Source organism: Chenopodium album, chromosome 9 (assembly GCF_948465745.1).
Source record: "Chenopodium album chromosome 9, dcCheAlbu1.1, whole genome shotgun sequence".
In the NCBI taxonomy this organism is placed as follows: domain Eukaryota; kingdom Viridiplantae; phylum Streptophyta; class Magnoliopsida; order Caryophyllales; family Amaranthaceae; genus Chenopodium; species Chenopodium album.
Window position 1 is genome coordinate 4,459,358 of NC_137842.1, and position 18,846 is coordinate 4,478,203.

Here is an 18,846-nt window from a genome sequence, read left to right on the forward strand (position 1 = left end):
CGCACTTAGACTTTATTCTCTGTTTTGATGTTGCTGAACTAACTCGTGTTCATTTTCTTTGTTCAGTGTTGAACGAGGTCACTTCCAAGGTTGACTACAATCGCCTCGGCGTTGACCAAGAAATGACCATCTTGGACCGAGCCCCTTCTATTACTCCGTCCAAAGACCGAGCCGTTCATCTGAGCTACACTCACTCTCAGATCGAATCTTCAGACCACTATCTGCGGCAGAAGCCTTGGTGGAAGAAGAGAGATCCATGGAGTCATCTCTTGGACGAAGAGCTTGAAGCTGCTCGTACTGCCGAAGAGGTTGTACGAGCTGTTGAAGCTTTGGAAGGAGGAGAAGGGTCCTCCAGAGCTGCTGAGGACGAAGACGAGGCTTTGCTGAAGACCTCGGTGAGTTACACTTAGCTTTTTAGCTTTGAAAATTTTTTCTTCTCTCTTTTTTGTTTTTTTTTTTTTTTTTACTCACACTCTTCTTGCCCCCCTTTTTTTGCAGTCTGAAGAGAGCCAAAAACAGAGAGAAGGGAAAGCTCTCGTCCTTCGGGAAGACTCCGAAGAATCGGATATGGACGAACAGCCCATTCGGAAAAGGAGGAGACGGATGGCCATCATCGGCCCTCACGACTTCCAAACGGGGCCGAGGTCTGTCGGCATTAGCATCAGGCAGACCGAGGAAGGCGGCGAATTGCCGAGGGTTCCCCCACCACTACCACAATCTCCGCCGAAGACCCCTTCCCCACCTCCTGAGATAGAGGTGGACCAAAAGACTCCCGATCCCAAGGGAGGGGTCCCAGCTGAGGGGATTGAAGATAGTGCCGAAGGGCACGGTGCTGAAGGTGCTGAGAAACCCGCTGCTGAGGGTTTCTCAGCTGATATTGCTAGAGAGGTTGAGGCTTTCGTCCTCAACCCCGAAGAAGAAGCAGATGTCATCATCGTCGACTCTGCTGAGAAGGAAGAGAAGACAGCTGAAGAAGAAGAAGCTGAACCTCAAAGGGTTCAGGAAGTTGCTGAGTCTTCCTTCCCTTCATTCCAGACGCTACAATATGGAGATATGGGGTTCTCGGCCTCCCGCATTCCAATTCCAGATCACATCTGGGACATCATATGGGGCCAGAACCGAGAAGGTACAGAAGCCTACTTCGGCAATTTTGCTGGGATGTCCGAAGTAGACAGGGCAAGGGTCTGGTCGCTGAAGGCCACTGCTGGGATGGGCGAATCCAGCAGATCTGTTCCAGACCCTGTAAGGACGAATCAACTGCTAATGATGCAGGTAAATCCTTACACTTGCTTTTATTTTTCTATTCAGCTCTTCAGCTCAAAGTTATTGGTTTTTTTTTTTTTTTTTTTTTTAACACTGAGTTGTGCCTCTGTTTCAGTTTGTGCACAATCAGACTCTTACTGTAGAGCTTATAGACACCCTACAAAATAGGGTGGATGATGCTGAGCACGCCAAGAAGGTGGCTCTTGAAGAGCTGAAGCTTGCTCAGCTGAAGCAGGCAGCAGCTGAGGACAAGCAGAAAGAGGGAGAGGAATACGAAAGAAAAGCTGCTGAAGCCCTCCAAATTTTCTGCGCAGCTATGGAAAAGGAGGTTTTCCCCCCACTGATAGAAGGGGAGAACTTCCTCCGAGACCACATGGGATTGGACGTCACCAAATTCAAGGCTGCCATTGAAAGCCGAATTAGGGATGGAGCTGCTGCACAGGCTGAGGTGCAACAGAAGCTGGAAGCTTTGGAAGCCAGTAGAATGGCTGCTGAAGAGAAGCTCCAAGCCCAGAACGTCCAACTCTCAGAGGCTGCTACTGCTGCTGAGGCTGAGAGAGTTAAGCTCCAAGAGGCTGAGGATCAGCTAAGAATAAAAAATGACGAGTTGACTCAGCTGAAGACTGAAGCTTCAGAGGTTCAGCAAGAGCTGAACGAGCAGAAGAGTGCCTCTTCCAAGCTCACTGAAGAGCTAAATCAATCAAAGAAAAGCTTGGAGGAGGTACAGAAGAAGCTAGCAGATGCTAAAGCCCTGCTAAAGACCCGCATTTATACTCAAGAAGAGTATGAGATGGGTTTCAAGAACGGGTTCAGAGTATGCCGAAGACTTTGCCTCCATGCTGAGCCAAATCTGGACTGGTCCCAATGTGCTGAATGGGTCCAGGATCCAGAAGATCCTCATATGAAGTTCCCTACTCAGGCCGAAGCTGAGATTCTTGCACCTGAGGAAGCTGAAGAAGAAGAAGAGAGGAGGGAACTCGAAGCTGAACGGCTAGAGAAAGAGGCTCAGCAGGGTGCACAGCCTGCTTCATCTGTTGCTGGAGCTGAAGCCAGCATTGCTGATCACTCTGATCCTCAGGCTGAAGCATAGGAACTCGGGCAGTCGTCTTCAGAATCTTGCGGGTCATCATGTGCTCAACTTTAGACTTGCCGCTTCTGAAATTTTTTTACCTTGTTTTTTGCTTCAGCTTGCCTTGATGTACAAACTGCTTTATTTGTTTTTGTATTGTACTTCGGCAGCTTTATTTTCCGCTTGTGGGCGGCTGCCGATACTTCATTATACTTTGAACAATCTGATGTATTGTAGCTCGTTTTTTGAGCCTTTATCTTTTAAATCTAATGCAATTCTTCAATTGCTTTGTCTTCTTTGAATGCTTTGCTGTTTCTAACTTAGAAAAAAAATTTAATCTTCTTCGAAAATCCGCAAAAATTTGCTAAGTACAAAGCTTCAGCTTGAAGAGTTCTGCTGAAGGTAGGCTTGCACTGATAGTACTTCTTGCCCCCCCTTCAGTAATCTGAAGGCCTAAGTCTTTGGATTACTGAGATAGGCCACTCTGATTTTCAGACAAGTTCTGAACAAAAAATTTCTAACAGTTGTTACTTTCAGTTCTCTGTCTATCCTTAAAAATGGATATCTGAAACACAAGGCCAACTGAAGGCAATATTTCAGATAATGGCTTTCTGGGATACAAGGCTCAGCTAAGGCAATATCCCAGATTTTTCCATGGACTCATGTCTTTGAAGAACAAGCCTTACTAAAGCTTAGCTTCAGCTGAAAGACCAGAGTTCTTTTAAAAAGACGAGTTTGTCAGCAATCTGAAACCCAGTTACCCAAAGGCGAATGTTCCAGACATCAAAATACAATTTTCATTATAAAAAAACAATACAGCCAAGCTGCTACCTAATTGCGACATATACTACCCAACTAGACCATTCAATACAGCACATACACTTCAAAACAAGCCTCCATTTCATGAACCTAGACAGCTTAGTTATTACACCCAACTTCTAACAGAAACTACTAATACTGCAACATATTAGCACAGTGTGCTTGCTTAGTCTCCTCCATCAAAAGGTCTACCTATCTCATTAGCCCTGGCCACCACCAATGCCCCTTGACAGCTCCACCTTCTTCATCTTTCACAGCTAACATATCATCTTGGCTATCATTAGTTACAATAACATTTTCAGCACCTTCAATTCTGTGCATTTGTGCTCTGCTTAATTGCACAATAGGCAGACACTTATTGTCAGAACTTGTGCTGCTCTTCATGACCCTCTTCCCTGTGCCAGAATTCCTCAGCTCCGAAATCTCATTTGATAATTTATTCAGCTTTCTTTTTAGCTTTCCTATTCTTTTCTCAGCATGAACTCGAACAGCCCGTGCATCAGATAGTTTGCCCTTTAGCTTAGCTTCCCTAAGCTGTAACCCAACAAGCCTAGCTTGGACATCGCGGTCTTCAGCAACTAGACAATCATTGCCATTTCTCCTCATGTTCAATGTAAGCTAATGCCAGCTTCTGAAGTTTAATAGTTATGGCAGCAAAGCAAATACACTAACAATTGAAAAATAAACAAGACTAAGAAACCTATAATTTATAAAAAGAGGAATGACAAGGGATAAAAACCTCCTCACTTATATAATGAATAGACTTTTCCTTATTCAGGCTCAAGACTCACTCCTTTGCTCACATGCAAACTAAAACAACAATGATGCAATACAATTCATCAACAATGCAAAAACCAGAGAATAATACCATTGCCAAAAGGATATTATTATGCCACTATAATTTAATCTTGATTCATGCAACATTTCACTATTTATAGTAATATTACCTTTTTATTCAAAGAATGAACTCAAAACTTTTTAAATACATCAGATTTCTATTGCACAAAATTTTTGCTGGAGTTTGTCCTAAAAACATAACTAAGTAACCTAATACTGCCACAAAGGTGGTGTACTTTTATTCTAAAAAGATTGATTAGTTTTTGTTCTGTGAGTCTTCCTCTAAGAGTGGAATTGTTATATTTGACATCATTGTCCAATTGAAGTGCATTCTTAAACCTGGAATAATATAAAGCATAAGACACATAAATCTAGAATTCTAAAATAACAATGATGATTATTTCACTGAAATCAGGATACTTTAAGAATTTTTTATTTAGATAAGCCCAATATCTACCTTGTGTTCATTAAACACTATTCTCATTTTATTAATCAACCACAAAAAATCATTGCTTCATTGTCTATATACTTAGATTTAACTATTCTCACTGAATTCAAAACTAAAAAGAGAAACACAAGCAACCATATACTTGCCTGTATCATAAATTACCACCTCTAATAAATAACCTCATAAAAATCACTACATTTAGCTCTTTAATGAGCTTGGAAGAGGCACCCTTCTGCTCGTTCAGCTCTTGCTGAACCTCTGAAGCTTCAGTCTTCAGCTGAGTCAACTCGTCATTTTTGACCCTTAGCTGATCCTCAGCCTCTTGGAGCTTAACTCTCTCAGCCTCAGCAACAGTAGCAGCCTCTGAGAGTTGGGCGTTTTGGGCTTGGAGCTTGTCTTCAGCAACCATTCTACTGGCTTCCAAAGCTTCCAGCTTCTGTTGCACCTCAGCCTGTGCAGCAGCTCCATCCCTAATTCGGCTTTCAATGGCAGCCTTGAATTTGGTGACGTCCAATCCCATGTGGTCTCGGAGGAAGTTCTCCCCTTCTATCAGTGGGGGGAAAACCTCCTTTTCCATAGCTGCACAGAAAGTTTGGAGGGATTCAGCAGCTTTTCTTTCGTATTCCTCTCCCTCTTTCTGCTTGTCCTCAAAATGGTAATGCTTACACTGATTGTCTCTCAGTAATCCAAACAATTTCAACTGATTTTGAATTGTTTTCTGAATTTAAACACTTAATCCTTTGCCTCAAATTATGCTGGGGAGAAACTTATTGGAGATGTAGAAGAAAAAGAAACAGTTGACAGCAGAATTACCTTAGGACTGTGTTCTCCCTTTTAAAATTTTGAAAAGCACCAATATCGGCTTTACTTGATAAGATATGTGTTCAGAATTGTTGTTCAGTTATAATTTTCATGTGAGTGTTATTTATTAGTGAGAATGAGATCACATCTTTGTAGTAATATTACCCTTTTGTTCAAAGGATGAGCTCTGAACATTTTGAGGAATGATAACAAAATGAGAATTCAAGGAAACTGACTCAGAAGAAGCAGCATTATCTCAAGATCTCAAGATTGCTGAATCAGGCATAGAACTGTGTATGATAGGAGAATGATTATTATTGATCTCAAGATCAGCATGAAAAGAATTTTGTGAAACTTGAGATGTGACAGAAGGCGAAGTCACACTCTCAAAACCAAAATCAACAATATGAGCAAGAACAGGACACATAAGAATATCTTGTTTTTCAGACTTATAAGGAAAAGTATTCTCAAAGAAGAAGACATCTCTAGACACAAATGTTGTACAAGAATTCAAATCATACAACTTGAAAGATTTTTGACCAAACATAAATAATCCATTGAGATAACAAGAGCTATAGGACAAACAATGACATTTCTTCTGAAATACTTGCATATGAAAAGGACACTCTGCAATAAAACTTCAGCCAGTGTTTCCTATTTTCAGGTTGAATCAAAGCCAACCCACAAACCTTTGCCTAACATATAACACCCAATATTGCATTGTTCAATAACACCTAGACACAAACAAGTAATCACAGTCACTCACACTAAATAACAAAAACTAAATAGCAAAAATGAGGAACAAAAAAATTAAAAATTCAAAGATTAGCAACCAAAAGCATACATTCTAATATTAACAAATATTCAGCCAAAATACTTATGATCCACCACGATCATAAAATCAAACATGCTAGAATACTTAATCAAAATTAAAAACAAGTAACATTGTCTTTACAGATTTTAAAACCCCTACATTCATATCAACCTAGCCAAAGTACTTTTAAAAATAACTAAAAATGCTTAATCAGAATCAAAACCGTAATATCCATCATCGCTTCCATAAATGTCAGTAGAGTCCGATGAATTTCCCTGCTCCTCAGCTTCTCCCTCTTCATCTTCTTGCTCCTCTTCAGACTCATGTTCCTCGTTTGCTTGCACCTGTTGCTGCCCCTGCTGCCCTGCACCAGCACCCTCGCCCCCAACAGCAGGCTCATCTTTTGCTGGTTCAACAAGTGCACCAACCGTAACATCAATCACATGCTTCACCATGCTTTCATTATCGCTGATACTCATATCAGCATCCCCTGATTCAACCCCAGCACCAAACACCAACTTTGTGCCGCTACATTGACCCCTAAACTTAGATGGCTCACCTTGAACCCCTTCAATCCTTCTCATTCTCACAGGCTCTTCATCAGTATCACTGTCAGTATCGACTTTAATTCGAGTATCGTAGTTGCTTCCGAGTTCAGGTTCCTTACCCTTACTTCCGAGTTTTGCCTCTTCAGCCTTGCTTTTCTTTCGAGCAACCTCATCACACTTGGCTATCTGTGCATCACAATCTTTCGTAGCATCCAACATTTCATCCATCTTCTTTGACGCTTGTGCTCGAATTTCCGCCCAAGCCACATACTGACCACGGAGACTATCTTTGCGCTTCAGCAGAAAATTACGGTACCAATCATCAAAGATCGTATCATTATCGCCATTTCCAGCCATTGTAAAACTTAATTTTCAATTGAGGATGAAAGAAAGAAAATAAAGGAGGAAAGAAAACCTTTTCAACTTTCACAGAAAGGAAAATGAATTTGGGGATATATGAAGATAATGACGACTATTCCAATTCTTCCTGCAAACCGTCACTCACTCTTCCTAACATGTCTTTTCATTTTTCTATCATAACATGCAGAAGCACAAAATAAGTTGCACTATTTCATACAACCCACATGTACGAGAATACATTCGGATTATAACTTTACATATAAATAATTCAATTCCAACGATTTTAAAAATTGTTACAATAAATTTAGCGCATAAGAAAATCAAAAACAAAACTATATTTAAACAAATTATAATTTCCCCAGCAACTTTAAAGCACTCATTTTTTTAAAAAAACTCCTTTCCATAACAATAAAAGGCTTATTTTTTTTAAAACAAAACTACTTCACTTTGTGTCACTTAAAATAAATAGTCTAACATATCATATATCATATATAAAATCATAGTGTAATTAAATGGCTTTTTTACCAATATTATCATAACATATTGTATATCATATAAGATATATATAATTGTTTTTTTTTATAATGACAACAATAGTCTCCACTACATTTATGGTATGCAAAAACACCTATCCGACCAAATACTTTGTTAAAGGCATACCTATAAATTTATCACAAAAAAATATATGTTTATAATATATAGTTTATATAACTCCAAAAATGAAAAAAAAAAAAAAAAAAAAAAATGATAACAACAAATTGACTAGAATTAGATAACAACAAATTTGGCATACGTCTCGTAACTTTCTGTATTTTAGTCTACACTTGATTCAAATACAGAAATTGACTAAAATAACAATGATTTAGTACCTACGAAACTAAAATACAGAAATTGACTAAAATAACAATGATTACTTCCTTACATTACAATTGGCAACCACACTCTTTGCAATTCATCTCAAAATTTACCTTCCAAATTTGCAAAAGCCCAAACATTGGCCCATACCACAATGACAAATAAAAATATACAATCTTGCTATATTTTTTTCTAAATAAAACAAACAATTATAAATTAAATAATATATCAAAGTCCATTCAACCAAATCACCTTTTCACTTCACACAAAGCATCATTATTATTACTTATTTAAAACAGCCACACAAATTTTTAATCTAAACTCAACACAAATTCAAAAAACTAACACGTAAAAGCCCCACATTGTCTCATTATATACAAGAAAAACATACGGCGCTTCACACTAGCATCGCGCGCGTAGCGCGCGCGGGTCCGCCTAGTATAACTAAAAATAAGGAACATAATCCCATGATCATTGATCATGCTAACATTAACCCCCACTAAACTAACCCACTACTGTTATGATTCCACTAAAAATAGGAGTTAACTAACCACTAACAATTTGAAGCAAATATTCCAACAAATTGAACCAATCCAAATTTGACCTTTTCACACTTTATGAATTCCAAAAGAATATTTATTGGACATTAATTGACCCTTATTTGACATAAATTAAATTAATTTTTTGTTATTAACTCCACACACACCTTCCAAGCTAAATACGAGTATTTTTGTTTAAAGTAAAGATATACGGAGTAGAACAGTATCATCAAATTAAAAAAATATCATCAAATTTAATGTGTAATTAATTACAACTATATATAATAAGGCAATGTTCTATCCACCTCATTTCCACTTATTTTTAAACAAATGAGTTCAAATTAATTCGAATAAGTTTAGGAGGGATGCCCAAGTTCAATTTTTTCAACTACATGCAATAAGGTACTCTTCGTATAATAATATGGATAAGTTCATATTAGTTTAAATAACTATTTTCTATAAGATCAAATAATTAGAACACACCATAATTATGAATATATACCTGGTGAAATAGCAGTGTCATTATCATCTTGACCAATCATCTCATCATCATAAGACGAAATTTCAATGATTTCTTGAGCTTTGATATAATTATGGTACACTTGATCATACTCAATTTCACAACCATTCATGCCAAAAATAGTAACATGGAACTTTGAATCACTTTCATCATACTTAAATAAGAGTAAATTACCATATTTCAGAGAATAACACTTCACAACCTTTTCCCAACCTTTGGTAAGCCACACTTCTCCACTTTCTTTAAATAACTCCACCCTCCAAACTCTACCATCAGCCACTCTAAGCTTCACATAATCATTTACTAATTGCTCTTCGTATGTCTTCACGTATGTTTCGGGAATTCTCTGTAAAATTATTAGTTCAAATTACATTGTTAACGTTTGTATAAAAAAAAATTACATTATTCACGTATTAATTGATTCCGAACAAAATATTAAATTATGTACGTATGTGCAAGGACAAAACAAATTAAAGTAACTTACTAGCTTGTGGTTTTGAGTAGAAGGAGCCACCATGATTTTGTAGAAATATGATTTAAATGTTTGAAACTTAATTGCTTCAAGTACCTTCATTTTACTAGCCATATATGGCTACTCAATTCAAGTATGTCGTCTTGAGAAGCTAAGTACAACTACAAAGAGATAACTATAGTAATATTGTAATGTTACGTACTACTTATTTAAAGATAAGCCAGTGGGAAAATTTAATACTAGTACTAGTAATATTAGCTAGTAGTTCATCATAATTAATGCTAAACTAGCTAGGTTGATATTCAAGCCTATTACTTACAATTGTATGTGTATATAGTACTCCGTAAATTGTCATGACCCACAACAAAGTTTACACTTCGGCTTAAGCCATAATACGTAGCATTTTAATGAAATAGAGAAAGTATTTTTTTTTTTTTTTGTTGGAAATAAAATTGATTCATAAATAAAATTATACGACATCTACAAAGAGGTTAAGATCTAATGAATAAAGTCATAGAGAAAGTATGTAGTACTCAGATATTTGCATTGGTAGTATTCTTAAATTAGCGTAATAGCATAGATGTCTTGTAATAGTTTGTGATAAACTTTTCGTTCTACAAATTCTCTATGAGTGAACATGGTTTTTTTTTTTTTTTTTTTTTTTTCTATGTAATTTTACCACATATTATCCAATTTAATAATTTATAGTAACTTTCACCTAAATTAATTTGGGGAAATTATAATTTTAACCTTATTATTCAGTTATTTAGATTAACTTTTTATGTTCCACGCTATGATTTTGAAAACTTTAGTTTTCCTAATACTTTTCCTTGGTTCCTATTTAGATTAACTTTATATATTGCACGCTATACGAAGTACCATTACTATGGGCCTATTCGGCATTAGCTTTTAAGGTAGCTAGCTATTAGCTTTTAGACCTAGTCAAAACACTTTCTTAAAATAACATTAGTGTTTGGTGAAATAGTGTTTTAAGTAGCTGTTAGAGGTAGAGGTAGCTTTTAAGTAACAGTTGTTGAAAGGTAGAAAAGATAGCTTTTGAAATTGTAAAGTAGCGTTCAACCTATTTTTTTTGTTTGTTTGTTTTTTATTTTTTTTATTTTTATTTTTATGTTTTTATCTTTTTGACTTAGTTTTATTTGTTTGTCAACCATAATATCAAATTTTTCCATTCATATATTTTATTCTTTTTTTCCCTTTCAATTTATGAGGAGTATTTTTTTTCTATCTTATTTTTTAAATTGATTATTTGTTAGCAATATATATTATACTATGTAATATTTAAAATTAGGGAAATTATCAATGGTACACCCAAGGTTTGAGTGTTCATCAATGGTACACCTACTTAACTATTGTTTATCAGCGGTACACCCAAGGTTTCACACACTCATCTACCGTAAACCTAACGTTAAACAAACGTTAATCAAACGTTAATTTTGGCTTTTTTTGTTTTTTAACTTAAAAAACTCCCTCCTTTTTTTCTCCCTTGCTTTCCCTCTTTTTTTATAAACTAACCCACTCACCCACCCACTCCAAGTGTATATATAGTTTCCCTCCCCCCCCCCCCCCTCTTTTGCAGTTTACTCTTCTCCTTCTTCTCGAATTTCCCACTTCACTTTCTTTTTATTTTATTTATTTTGGCTTGTGAATGGCTTCTTCTATCATGGGGTCTTCTAGCAATAGGAATGGTAGGGTTTGTGAATCAAATTAGTTAATTGCAATTGTGAGTCTCTGTGACCCCCTCAAGATATGTTGATATAAGATTCTCAAGCTCTGTTTCAAACCCAGGAAGACCCTACTACAAGTGCAGGTTGTGTGAATTCTTCATGTGGGTTAAAGAGGAGCAGATTGTTACTGACATAGCAGGTAGGGTTGCTAATACACCTGAAGCTACTTGTGTTCAACTTTTGAGGAGAGATTTCAATGAGTTCATGCACAAAACAAATGAATTTGCTGACTTTGTTCATTTGATGGTTAAAATTGTTATTGTTATGTATATGGTGTTATTAGTAGTAGCTTTGAAATAATGTAATGCTGTTGTAATCTTTTCTTTTGATATCGATAAAGCTAAGTATGTTATTTTTATGGACTTCTAATTTTAAAATTGCTGAAATTCTTATTTAAACAATAACAAATGATGTGCAAATCCAAATGCATAATTCAATACACAAAGGAAACTATATATGTATACAGTTGGAGTGGGTGGGTAAGTTAGTTTTTAAAAAAATGGAGGGAAAGCAAAGAGGGAAAAAAAGGAGGAAGTTTTTTAAGTTAAAAAAAATGTAAAAAAGCAAAAATTAACGTTTGTTTAACGTTAGGTTTACTGTAGATGAGTGTGTGAAACCTTGGATGTACTGCTGATAAACAATAGTTAGTAGGTGTACCATTGATAAACACTCGAACCTTGGGTGTACCATTGATAATTTCCCTTAAAATTATAATAATAATAATAACACGTCAAAATAATAATAATAATAATAATAATAATAATAATAATAATAATAATAATAATAATAATAATTGTATTTTATAGTTTCAATCGCTACTTTTACCGAACACTCATAGTATGAATCGCTACCTTAACAGCTGACCTCTAACAGCTACTACTTGACAGCTCACAACTACCTCTACAGCTCACAGCTACTCAAAAGCTAATAGCCAACAGCTACAGCTAGTTTTGCCGAACAGATAAGTAATACTCCGTAACTTTTATAAAAAGTCCATAAGCTAAGGGATTATTAATTCCTTATAATGGAGAATAATTTTAGGTTAAGATAATATATAACGCGAAATTAAAGTGATTATTCAACTCTTAAAAAAAAAAAAACAAAAAACTCAGCAGCCACAATAACAAAGCTTAAAGTGATCAATAATATTCACCTACCATTTCTTTCTTGCATCATCAGTCATACTTTAAGTTCAATTTATACATCCAAATAAACTTAAAAACCAAGTATCTAGTAATATGGATGTAGCTAGTTAAGCTAAAATCGCGGTACACGAAAGATGGAAACCTTGTATGAATTGCTTTGAGGGCAGACTAGCTCAAAAACACAACCGTCGCCTACTTGCAGATCATTCTCAAGCACAAATTTTTTCCATCCAAAGCCGACGGCTGCTTGACTATTCTTATTGTGCAAATTCAACCTTACGGGGTAGCTCCCTTCATGATCCGTTGCCTTCAACTGAATTTGTTGTACTTCCAAAAGCCTCAAATGTTTTCTCACGTGACGAATTGGAAATGACTACACCATATGAAAAAAATAATAATAATAATACTACCTCCGTTACATATTATTTGCAACAATTTGACATAAAGTAGAGAGGAAAAATGTCTAATCATTGTAAATAATATGTAACGGAGGTAGTAATAATAATTTAATTAGAGATCCTTTAGAATAATAATGAAATGAAGAGTAATTAATTAAATAATCGATGAATTGAAGTATGATCTTACATATCGAAATACATTAGAGACATAGCTAGGTTGCATGATAACTTTGAAATGAGGGTTTCTCGTTTTGTAAGCTTCGACCCTACTTTCAACATCTGTCGGATCCATGGGCTCGTAGACTACTACATCATCATCATCCTCTTTATACAAAAGAAAAAATAAATAAAGACATTGATTAGTATATGTAATAATCTCACTTTTAATACCATGTTTGTCTAAAAATTATATATAGTTAATTACAACTATATTTATTTTTAATTATAGGATACAATTTCATGCAACACATACAACAGATGAAGAACAAGTAAATTACAACTATATGTATTTGATTAATTAATATGAAATACATACTCGAATGATTTAATAGATTTAAGCATGTAAATGTAATAGTTGTAATCCTAAACGAAAGGTGATTGAAATTGTATTAACTAATTAATTCATACGAAATCATACTCAAATATAATATAATAACTAATTAATACGAAAAACATACTCAAATAGAATAACTAAAGTATAACACATAATTAAATTGTTTTATAATTAGTTAAAGAGATTATATTTTACCTGAAAGAGAAATGTGGTCGTGATCATTATCATCAATTAGAACCATCTCTTCGGATGCCGATGAAATTTGTTCTACTTGTTGATCATACTCGATTTCAAAACCGGTGGTGTCAAAAATGTTGAGTTGAAACATAGAATCGCGCTCATCGTACTTGAACAATAGAAAATCACCGCGTTTGATTGAGTAGTTCATCACAACCCTTTCCCAACCTTTTGTTAGCCAAACTTGATTACTTTCTCTATAAACTTCGACTCTCCAAACCCTACCATCTTTGCCAACTCTTAGCCTCACATAATCATACGCAAATCGTTGTCCATTTTTATTCACATATTCTTCCGGTATTCTCTGTCCATCAAACAAAATACAAATTTAAAAAAAAAATAAAATTATAGGGTGCAATTATGTATAATATATACATGACTAAGAAAAATGCATGAAAAAACTTACTAGTTTGTTTGTTTGAGTTGAAGGAGAAATCATAATTTTGTAGAAGTGAATTTCATTATCCATTGTTGAATTTGCACCGTGGCAATCGACAACGAGTGTGCCGTAGTGGTTGTATATACGGTGTAAGCTACAGAATTCGATTGAAAGCTCTCAAGTATCGTCTTCCTCAGCCACCTCGCTCACTTCACAAGAAGCCATGGTTTAATTTGATGAGCTCGTTTATATATACAACTATTAATTAAATATGATACCACGTACTTTTCATTAATTATATTACTCGTAGCATGGTTTACTACTTGTACTCTCCAAAGAAAAAAGGGGGGCTAGAATTGCATGCGCATATGTCAATACGTCATAAGATCTTCGGTCTTTATTTTGCATGCAAAGAGTTATTTTGCATGCTTAAAAGATGTACAATGAAATCAATGGTATGATCGACTAAAAATAGAAATGTATTCAGAGACTAACTAATTAAGAAGAAGGTACATCTATAACTCCATGTTGGGTGATCAAGGGATGTGATAGAAACAAATAAATGTTTTAAGAACGTTTGTTCTACAAGATTGGATGAGAAGGTTTATCATATTTCCAAATACAAGAAAATTATAAAATCTTACACTCGGGTGCATATAAATTATAAAATTTATAAACGAACAAATTTATTTAATAATTGGACAAAAAATAAGGTGCAATTTTTTATTTTTTTGGTACAAAATTTGCATGGTTTTCTAAGAGATATGGAAAGGTTTAGTTGTTAAGTTAAGTCGATTTGTGTATATTATAAATTTGTTATTTTATTAATATAAAAAAGAAAAATAATACAAGAAATAATAAATAACCGGTTTTTTTTTTTTTATTATATACCATATTACCGTTTACATCCCCACAATACAAATACCGAAAAAACCTTAATATCCAATTTTATGAATTGGACCCAAAAAAAAAAAAAAAAAAAAAAAAAAAAAAAAACATGTATATAATAATAATTAAAAAAAAATGCATAAAAAATCTGTCACTTTAAAGGTTTGCTAACATTCAATCACAAACAACCATTTTTATGACATATCCATTATTATTAACGTACTTTGAATCTCATCATATCTCAAGTTTTAATTCTTCCAACCAACTCTTTCTTAACTTAAATTCAACAACCCTTCAAATCTCAAGTATAAATTACTATATATAGTATCATCATTGTCTTCAATTCTTGCAACTAGGCAAACTCATTTGAAGTAAGAGTTTAGCTTAGCAACATATGCATCATCACATTATAAGATTATAAGAACGAAGGGTGTATTGTACTACCTATAAGTTACTAGCTATTGATAATGAACAATGCATGAATTTTTAGATTAATTGGTCTTTTACAAAATATACAATTAATTATACTTGATTTGTATAAAACTTGATGTTTTCATCCATCAAGGAAAAGATCCAGAATATTAGACATAAACATTTTATTAAAAAAAATTAATTAATTAATGTGTTTATCATCGTCTAAAATATATGTATGGTGGCAAACCTTAAATGACACCTTGGAAGCAAGGGGAAATTTTAACTATAAAATATCTATATATACAATATTAAAAGTCCTTATATAAATCCTAAGCTTGATAATTGTCGTCTAATTAACATGAATTTACCACTCCTTTAATATGACGCGACACAATTGTTATTCACATTGACATGAAAAACTCTCTCAATAATCTCTCCGACCTTTCATGTATGTATTGCATAGTGTGTTTGAGCCACACCAAGTAATCAATATGTTCCATTTCATATTATAGGCATGTTCAACAAAACGTTCCTACCACGCAGGTATCTTGTGTGTACATCAAGTAGGCTCCATGTAATCATCTTTCAAAAACATCGTACCATACAATGTCACCTCTAAAGGCTTACATACACCCATGCCATCAAGCACACCACTCTATTGCTCTACACCTGGGAGTTGGATTGTGTTCAACCACAACCAATAAACCACAATTAGACGACGACCCAAGATTGTATATATTTGCTATCCCAAAACCTCTCAAAGGTTAATGGCTTCACTAAATTTCAATGCCCTCCTTAACATGTATGATCACACAAGATCGCGATCTCCAAATGTACAATCGATCGCCACTCCCTCGGCTTGATCACTTGCTACATTAGGAACTCCTCGCTAGTTGCTACATTTGTGAGTTTAGACATGCTACACTCTACAACGTTAGATCAATTTAGGCAATCTAATCTTAGCCTACTTGTATAGTTGTAATATTGATAGTTGGGCCTTATGTCAAGGCCCACTATAGGAGCTAAAATGACTCACATATAATTTAAGTGAGTTTTCATCATAAAAGCATACTTCTATAATTGAGATGTCGATTATTTGTATCAAACCAAATAATACTGAGTAATATAGTTCAAACTAGGTTAGGTAAAAATAAAAACATTCTTTTTATTCATTACCCTCTGATTGAGGTACATTAAACTGTACAGATTATCAGATCACAATTAAATCCATAATATTCATTACTCTCTTTTGTCTCCTTACTACATATCTAGCCTCCAACAAAAAGAGTGAACAAAATAGTCCACCAATTTGAACAGGAAGGTGATGATCTAAATTTGAAGCGAACTCACTAATTCCAATTGATATAACTATGAGCCAAATATTATTATATTCAATTTGTTCAGCCATACATACAATTCAAAACAGATTATAAATAAATAAATAAATAAAGATGAGAATTGACAAAAAAAAATTAAAAAAAAAAAAAATGTACTTAAATTGCATCAGAAAATTTTTGGAGCTACATATCGATTAAAATTAATCACGTGCGTGGTAACCGGAGCCCAAAACTGGTTACCATCACCATCCATGGTAACCGATTTTGGGCTCCGCTTACCATCCAAGGAACCGGTTACCACGCACGGTATCCGGTTTTGGACTCCGGTTACCACGATTGCCTGAAATAAATAAATAACTACCACCTTTCCACCGATCAGGGAAGGTGGTGGGTTGTCATGGAGGGGGTGTGGTGGGTCGACGGTTGGAAGGGGTTATGGGTTGCCGGAAGATTGAAAAGATGGTGAAGTAGTAAGGGTACGATAATTGTCCATTCACACCAAATGTTGGCGTGGTGATCATTTTTGTTGGCGGTGTTTAGCAATCCACATTATAAAAGATAATATCATATCAAATACGTAGTAATATCCCGAAATATCTCAGTACTTGTTCAATACTCTGCCAATCCTTTATTCTATTTACTGAACAAACAATGATAGAAAAGGAAATTGGTGAGACGAATGAAAAACCCAAAGTTTTTTTTGTTTTTTTTTTGTTTAATAAAAACCCCCTAAGTTAGTTAGGTTTTTTTTTTTTTTTTAATAAAACCCCCTAAGTTCTTTTTTTTTTTTAAATAAAAACCCCTAAGTTTTTTTAATAACGAATTACTTGTACTTTTTATTACGAATTAGGGTCTACTTTGGCAGCATGGTAACAAAACTGGACTTTGTTACAAGATTAGTGTTACTGTTGGGCAAATCAGAAGCATTGAAACTTGAAAGTAGTTGACTAAGCAAATTGTTTTCGCAAACGCCGTTTGTTTCAATCGTGGCTTTGTAACTTGAATTTGTGATTGTGACCATCAACTCATCCACGTTGAGGCGTTGACAACCGCCGACTGTTGTTGCCGTTTACCATTGCCGTTTGTCTTCCTTATAGGTTGTGGTGGATTCGGACTTGCGGGACTTGCAATTAGAGTCGAACTTGGTTAAGTCCCGCTAATCTAATATATATATATCATATAACTAATATATAAAGCTAAACTTTTAGCCAGGCACGAGGTAGCGACATTTGACGTTCTAACTTTTCGCCAAGTGTGGTGCTACGTAGGATAGAGTTATATAGAATTCAATTTGTAGGATAAAAATTTTAATTTAAAATTCTATTTTCAATCAAATTTGGATAGAATTTTAGGATAAAATTGTTAATTTAGAGTTTTATTTTCGATAAAGTACCAATATTTCATATGTATAAATTAAATTATAATTTTATTAAAAAAAATTATAACACTCATAAAGTATCATATAAATTTATTTTTTGTATCATAGTATTTTTTTGGAGCGAATGAATTAGCTCAAAATGCACCACATCCATTATTTATAATTATATATTCTAATCAATTAAAACAATATACTTTACAATCTAATATAATTTTATTACTGTGTGTAGACCTGTCAATCGGGTCGAGTCACGAGTCATTTCGGACAGGGTCATTATTTCAGGTTACGGGTCAAGAAATGTTTTTCACCAATGTTATTATTATTAGTCATTACATGCCTACTATATAGTTTAAATCATCACAAAAACACATCAATTCCTAACTAATTTTGTATCAATGATATGTTTTGAAATTTGAAATATAGATTAAAAATTTATCTTAAAATTCAATAAACAACCCGGGCATCGCACGGGCACAAAACTAGTATATATATAAAGGGCAGCTTTTTCTCGAGTTTTTAGAGAGCCACGTAGGATCTAATTTTCTCAGCGCGCCATATAGGATTATAAATCTTAATAGTAGCCAATTAAATAAGAGATTATTAATTTCTTTTTAGAATTAAATAATTCAAATGTCATGTAAGCAAAATTGTTTAAATTAATTAAATATTATATATTATCTTTTAATATTAGGAATTTTATCTAAATATATAACAAATTTTAGGCTCATCAATACAAAAAAAAAAAAAAAAAAAAAAAAAAAAAAAAAAAAAATTAAAAAAAAAAAATCAAACAAACCGTGCATCGCACGGGCTTCATCTAGTTTTCAATATTTATCACTTTTTAACCGGTATATGACATGTGTCATTTCTGATTTCACGTTTAGTATATAATATAGATAGATAGATAGATGACAAAGAATAAGCAATTAGGAGAGATACGATTAAGGATAACATAAAACAACACTATTTTTATACTTCCTCCGTTTCTATTTTATTGCACCATTAGGACTTTTACACTATTCACTTA

General features: G+C 34.2%; 1 protein-coding gene across 1 annotated transcript; it reads right to left on the reverse strand.

Moving 5' to 3' along the window:
• Positions 1 to 8,841: 8,841 nt before the first annotated feature.
• LOC145557343 (putative B3 domain-containing protein Os03g0621600) lies at positions 8,842 to 14,027 on the reverse strand. Its single transcript, XM_081618531.1, has 5 exons — positions 14,013 to 14,027; positions 13,382 to 13,727; positions 12,821 to 12,957; positions 12,378 to 12,608; positions 8,842 to 9,219 (listed from the first exon to the last, which is right to left on the reverse strand). The coding sequence occupies exons 1-5, from the start codon at positions 14,025 to 14,027 to the stop codon at positions 8,842 to 8,844; spliced, it is 1,107 nt and encodes a 368-aa protein (XP_081474657.1).
• Between the last annotated feature and the right edge of the window lie 4,819 nt (positions 14,028 to 18,846).